Genomic DNA, 6,649 nt, shown 5'->3' with positions numbered 1-6,649 from the left:
TCCAGGCCTTCACCTCAGTCATAAGAGCAAAGCCCCGCACAAAATAGGGAAAAACATTGACGTCCATTTTGACGAGGAAACCATTCTGTGCCACGAAGCCATAAATAACTTGATTTCTAATTTCTAACCATCCTTCTGTCACTTGTACCCAACTCTCCGCTGTCGAACTCATCACTGGTTGGGATTGTCTTCTGCCAGAGGTCTGGAAGCCATTCATGAAACTCAACGCGGAGTTCACAGCGCTTTCCAACGTTGCAATAAACGGCATAAAAGAACTGGGCAACAATCACATATTTTGTGTAATGTGTGTGTTGCCAATGTGTGTTTATTCAATCTAACTCGATCTTTTCATTCAGTGCTGTACTCAAATGAAGATCGAGACTGACTTATCTGAACTCAAAACTGATGATAAGCTGCTGAAACTTGAAAACAAGTTCACCGAGCTTGTTTATCTTAAACTTGGTAAAACGAAAAAGCAGTCATGTGACGAAATCGAGCAAAACATAGCGAATATTACGGCCAAGAAGCGCAAGAAAGCTGCACCCGCACTTTCTCCGCCAACAATTTCGACCAAAAAGACGGATTTCAACATCTCTTCCAGCTTTCTAATCCAGGGGATTCCTGAAGGTCCCAAGAAAACAATCAATGAGAATCTTGTCCCCACTATCGAAGCAGTCAACTCGATACTCAAATCCGTCGAAGTTGACACCGAGATCACTTCGATGAACTTTTTACGGAAGTTCACCAAAAAGCGAACTAAACCGAGAACGCTTTTAGTTACCGTCAGAAACGAATACGAGATGAAACTTATTTGGACCAAGTGCCTTGAAAAACGTGAAGAACTTGCAAGAGAAAACATCTATCTGCTACATGCACTGACAAAGGACAAAGTCGAGTAAGAAAACCAAATTCTTAATAAAAAAAGAGAACTGCTTCATGGGGGCGTTCCACTAACAAAACTCAAGGTGCGAAATTTTGAACTTTTTAACGATGGAAAGAAAATAGAAATACCTGAAATGACTGCAACTGAGAATTCTAGTATCTGAATAGACACAGTTAGCTTGCTACTCGTAAAAGCACAAAGCTTGATAAATTGTGAGAGATAACCTAAATTAAATAATGCAATGCTGACACAAAATTACACTATAATTTGTGTGACTGAGAGTTGTCTGACCGACGAAAATGACTCCACTGATCTTCTACTGACTGACGTTAAAAAGTGTCGCGCGGATAGACCCTCTTATGGAAATAAAACGAGCCCACATGGACGAATTCTAATAGCAGTCAAACAAACGATCAATTCAAAAGTGTCTTTCGACAACCTTTCAGACTGCTGCCTTCAGCGCTTCATTCATTTTGGTTTAGATGATCTAACCGTCAAAGTTTTCTACTCACCCCCATCGGGCAGTCCTTATCGCTACTCCGCTGCTGAGTTCAATGCACTACTGGGAGCAGTCCCGACTATGGAGAATTCTATGCGCTCTGTTGTGCAACGGCAGTGAGAGAGGCTGCCTTCACTCGATTGTACGACTGCTCTGATCATTTTGCGATCAATTAACAATCAAAAACATGGGTACTCAAACCAAACATTGTATTCAAGACTTCAAGAGCTACGGGTCTGCTGACTTTGATGTTCTCAGAGATCACTACAAACAGCTTAGTTTTGCACCAACGTGTTACTCAAACATCAATAACACCTGTATCGAACTGTATAAGTATTTCGACGACAAGGTAAACATTTAGGTACCAACTAAAACGAGACCCGAGACAATTTGGCTCCTCGGATTACCCCGCTACTTCTTTTCTGCTAAAAAAATTGAGACTCAGAGACAATTTTTATTATCAAAGCCAACAAGCTACCGACGAGAAAGAGTTATTTTTCTCGAGAACAAACTTGCAGAAGCATATGAAGAGAGTGGTATACCAGGAATTTTTTTGGTGACTGCAACACTATCGCAATCTTCGAACACTCCAGGAATCCAAAGAAAACATCAAGTCTTCCACTAACGATGGAATTTGGCAACAGAACCAGTCAGAACGACTTAGCGAAAGCAGAAATGTTAAAAGAATGTTTTCATTACGTTTTTCCACCTAAAAAACCCTTCACCTTCCATGACATTCCTGTTTGAGACTCTACGCTAAAAAACTTTGACATATCGAAATCCAAAATCGAACCATTCTTTTGGAACTTGATATTAGGAAAAACAACGGACCAAATGGGTACCCTCCAGCATTTTTTGCCATTTCGGGTTCAATGATGATACATACGCTCCAGGTGATGCTCAGGAGCATCAAGGGATTATGAAAAGTGCTCACCTGCTGAAAACTGCCGTGGTAACACCAATCCAAAAAAGCTGAAAAGTACCTCGTCAAAAACTATCGTCCAATATCACTATTAAACATTGATAGCGAACTACTTGAAAAATGTCTGTATGATGTCGTTTGCGATCATTTCTCAAAAATTATCACAACCCGTCAACATGAATTTGTTCGACAAAGATCCACAGTCACTAACATGTTGTCTTTCTGCAAAAGGTTTACAAAGCGCTTGACGAAGATAATAGCAGTCAAATTGTTGCCTTCTTATATGATTTGACAAAGCCTTTGATAAGGTGCCTCACTTTGAATTGCTATGCAAAGTTGCGGAGACCGGCGTCAGAGGATGAAACCTGGAGGTCTTATGCGACTACCTGGAAAACCGGAAGCAATTTGTGAGAGTGGAAAATGTCTGCTCGCAGATGAAAGATGTTTGTAGTGGTGTACCTCAAGGATCCATACTAGGGCCTTAGTTGTTTTGTATATTAAGTAACGATCTACCGAAGTCGTTATTTTCATTGAAACATATCTCTTTGTGGATGATCTCAAAGTTTTTTTTCAATAAACCGCACTCCGGCGCAAACTCAGAGAGACCTGCATTCCATCAAAAACTGGTTTATCTCGAACAAGATGGAGGTTGCCTTGGACAAATGTCCCAGAGGCACACTCCGTGGTGATGATCACTCCTTCAATCGCTTTGGTGTAGTGCTGAATAGTGAAAACAAAATTGGAGGCTTAGGAATCCTAGTGACATCAGACCTAAACTTGAACACTCACATCAACAAACGGATAGCTAAAGCAAACAGCGTCTTTTATTTACTCCCAATAAACATTGCCTACAATGTTAACATGAGAGCTAAACCATGCCTCTACAAATCGCTGATACTACCAATTCTCCTTTATGACATTCAAGGCGTATATTTGTCAAAGACGAATGTTTCCATCGTGGAAATGTCTTAAAAGAATGTAGTGAATTGGATCTGTGGAACTGGCTCATACTTTCAACAGATCAGAATGCTGAATGTATTCCCGCTACCGATGTACATACAGTCGCTTAACTTGTTGCTACTTTCAGAGCTCTCAAACGAACCACAAAACAGCATCGAGCTACTACCAATACAGGATATGTCATCACGATCGACTGAACTGTTCTAATGGGCAAAGACAACGACAGAAAAAATGCGAAAAGAATTCGTCTTCCGTACATCTCGACTGGCCAACAAAGTAAACCACTTGATTGATTTCAGCTCATCGACTGCTTTCTAGAAACTAATTAAACAGCTCCTATAGAAGTTCGTGGAGACGAAAACAACACCTGCACCTGGCAGCTCGCATGAGTCTGCCAAAACTGCAGAGAAAAGTGGAAAATTTTCTAAACTGAATGCAAGAGATAAATGCCCTTCAGCTTTGCTGTAAAGACTTTACAACAACAAATGCAAATCTTCAAGCAATAGTTTCTTTCCCCGCGCTTTTCCCTTTTGCAATTTTTTAACAGGCTCAATATTTTTGATGAACCTGAAACCGAATGCCTACGTAACATCAGGAAGTATTTGCTACAGAAAAAAATTGATTTGGCTAACGTTTGGTCTTATTTTATTCTATTCAGACGTCAGCATTGTAAGCATTTAGCCAGCGTAAAGTAATCTTGCGTCAATTTATATGCTTGTCGTAATATCTTTTTGGTTTTCCCGTATAAGCAGAAATTGAAGTCTCGGGTCTTTCCCATTATAGCCCCCCCATGAAAATATAGCCCCCCATGAAAATATAGCCCCCCCCATTATGGTATATTTACCATGATTGGGGGGGGGGGGGCTATAGGTTATCTGACCACTAAGCTGGGGGGGGGGGGGCTATAATGGGAAAGACCCGAAGTCTGTATAAAGCATTCATTCAAGTATTTGGGTGGGTGATTATATTTCTTGTTTCTCCTAATTTTTGGCTTAAGGAAGGTATAGCCTTATAGCTTATCCGTTTTAACTATTGTTTTTTAAGGTAACAATGGTGCTTGATATTGCAATTTTTCGCGAAGAGACCGGTGGAAATCCAGATGTTGTCCGTGAAAGTCAGAAGGCGAGATATGGAGATCTTGAAGCAGTTGAGCAAGTCATTGAAAAAGATAAATTGTGGAGAAGTAAAAGATTTATTGGGGATAAGCTGAATGGGGCGAAGAGAATATGCAGCAAAGTAATCGCCACAAAAATGAAAAATAAGGTGATTAGTTGAATTGTACTTTGTCCAAGTTCAATGCGGGTAAATGGACTAAATAAAATTTTGAAAGGTATGTTTTAGGAGCCAGCTGGTGACTCAGAAAGCATTCCCCAGGAAGTCAAATCAGATTTGATAAATTTGAGTGCGGAGTCCGTTGAAACTCTGCAAGTATCACAATTGAAAGCGCTTTCAACATACATAACTTCTCAGATTGGTGAGAACAAAACATTGATGGACGAGTTGTTCACAGAGCGAGATAGAATTTTATGGGAAATTGGTAACATTGTACACAAATCGGTCCCTGTTAGCGATGACGAAGAAAACAATGGCATGGAAAGGTTCTTTGTTCCTGAGAAAGGCATCATTGTGGAAGCCGGTGATGAAAAGGATTCCCTTAAACATTCTATGGAACATCTTTACCCTAATAAACCTTACAACCATGTGGATCTTATTTTGATGTTAGACGGAGTTGATTTAGAACGAGGTGCTACCGTTTCTGGAAGCCGTGGTTACTTTTTAAAAGGTCCAATTGTGTTCTTGGAACAAGCTTTGATCCAACTAGCGCTTCAATCTCTTCTAGATCGTGATTACACAACAATATACACGCCATTCTTCATGCGAAAAGAGATTATGAAAGAAGTTGCCCAATTATCAGACTTCGATGACCAACTCTACAAAGTTGTTGGAAAAAGTTCCGAGTTAAAAGATGATAAGTCTTATGACGAGAAATATCTGATCGCTACTTCAGAACAGCCGATTGCCGCGTATCACCGAGACGAATGGCTCAACCCTGAAGAGATGCCGATAAGGTACGCAGGAATCTCAACTTGTTTTAGACAGGAAGTGGGGTCGCATGGTCGGGACACAAGAGGAATTTTCCGGGTTCATCAGTTCGAAAAGATTGAACAATTTTGCTACACTTCACCACACGACGACAGATCCTGGGAAATGATGGAAGAAATGATAGCTACTGCGGAGTCATTTTACCAGCAACTCAGGATTCCATACAGAGTTGTTAACATCGTATCTGGTGAACTCAACAATGCCGCTGCAAAAAAGTATGATCTTGAAGGGTGGTTTGCGGGATCGAAAGCCTATCGTGAACTGGTATCTTGTTCCAACTGTTTGGACTATCAAGCACGAAGGCTGAAGATCCGATTTGGGATGACGAAAAAGATGAACGAGGAAACTGAATATGTGCATATGTTGAATGCTACTATGTGTGCAACGACAAGAGTTATCTGTGCTATTCTTGAAAACTACCAAACGGAAGAAGGTGAGTTTATCTATTTTTTGACATGTTGAAGGTTGCAATTTTGGTTTAAAAATTTTGAACACTTGTCAAAATGTAACCATTTTTTTAAAAAAAAAAACATTTCAATGCTATCCGCTATATTGTGTTGCAATTGATTGTAGCAATCATTAATGAATGTGCGCTATTTTTAGGTATCGTAGTTCCTGACGTACTACAAAACTTCATGCCTCGTCAATACAGAACATTCATCAAGTTTAAGAAAACGTTTGCCCAGGTGCAGGAGGAAAACAAGATAACCACCACTGGACCTGCTGGCGACAAGGGAAAGAAACATTAAGAGCAAAATAATCTATTATTGTCATCTGTATAACTCACGTGGATGCTGGATTGATGTGCAAATGGACTCTTGTTAAATTTGGAAACGGCCGAGCCGCTTGGTTTGAAAAAAAATGGATTGTGGTGATTATTTATGTCTGTATGGCCATAAATTGACAATGGCCATTTGTAATATATTGTCAATTGTAGCTTTCGGTGATTATTAAATCTGCTTGTTTGTACATAACATTCAGGCGCCACTTGAGTTGGCCTTAACTAATTGAATTTACTTATTAACGGTAAATTTCTTCCTTAGTTGAGTAGAAAACAGTTGAAAGCATAGTTCTGCGTAGACGTATGCAGAACATTGCATTTAATTAAATAGCAGCTGAACGATAGTGAAGCTCTCGTTGTGTTTTTTTTTGCAGTGAATTGTATGGGTTTGAATTGGCTTCTTTTAAAAGGCATTTTTACATTTTGATGATGTTCTGGCGATCTCGAATAAAGTTTGGAGCAACTATCGGAGACGAGTGTGTCTTTTTATGCACATTTTGT

The 6,649-nt window shown here is 39.9% G+C and overlaps 1 protein-coding gene across 1 annotated transcript; it reads left to right on the top strand.

The window, feature by feature from the left end:
- The first annotated feature begins 4,288 nt into the window (after nucleotides 1-4,288).
- Nucleotides 4,289-6,398, top strand: LOC142342079 (putative serine--tRNA ligase, cytoplasmic). Its single transcript, XM_075393263.1, has 3 exons — nucleotides 4,289-4,527; nucleotides 4,606-5,800; nucleotides 5,971-6,398. The coding sequence occupies exons 1-3, from the start codon at nucleotides 4,315-4,317 to the stop codon at nucleotides 6,114-6,116; spliced, it is 1,554 nt and encodes a 517-aa protein (XP_075249378.1). The 5' UTR covers nucleotides 4,289-4,314; the 3' UTR covers nucleotides 6,117-6,398.
- The last annotated feature ends 251 nt before the right edge of the window (nucleotides 6,399-6,649 follow it).

This window comes from Convolutriloba macropyga, chromosome 1, assembly GCF_964194025.1.
Source record: "Convolutriloba macropyga chromosome 1, txConMacr16.3, whole genome shotgun sequence".
NCBI classification, from domain to species: Eukaryota; Metazoa; Xenacoelomorpha; order Acoela; family Convolutidae; genus Convolutriloba; species Convolutriloba macropyga.
The sequence above is the reverse complement of the archived record's forward strand: the minus strand, read 5'-3'. Positions and strand labels throughout refer to the sequence as shown.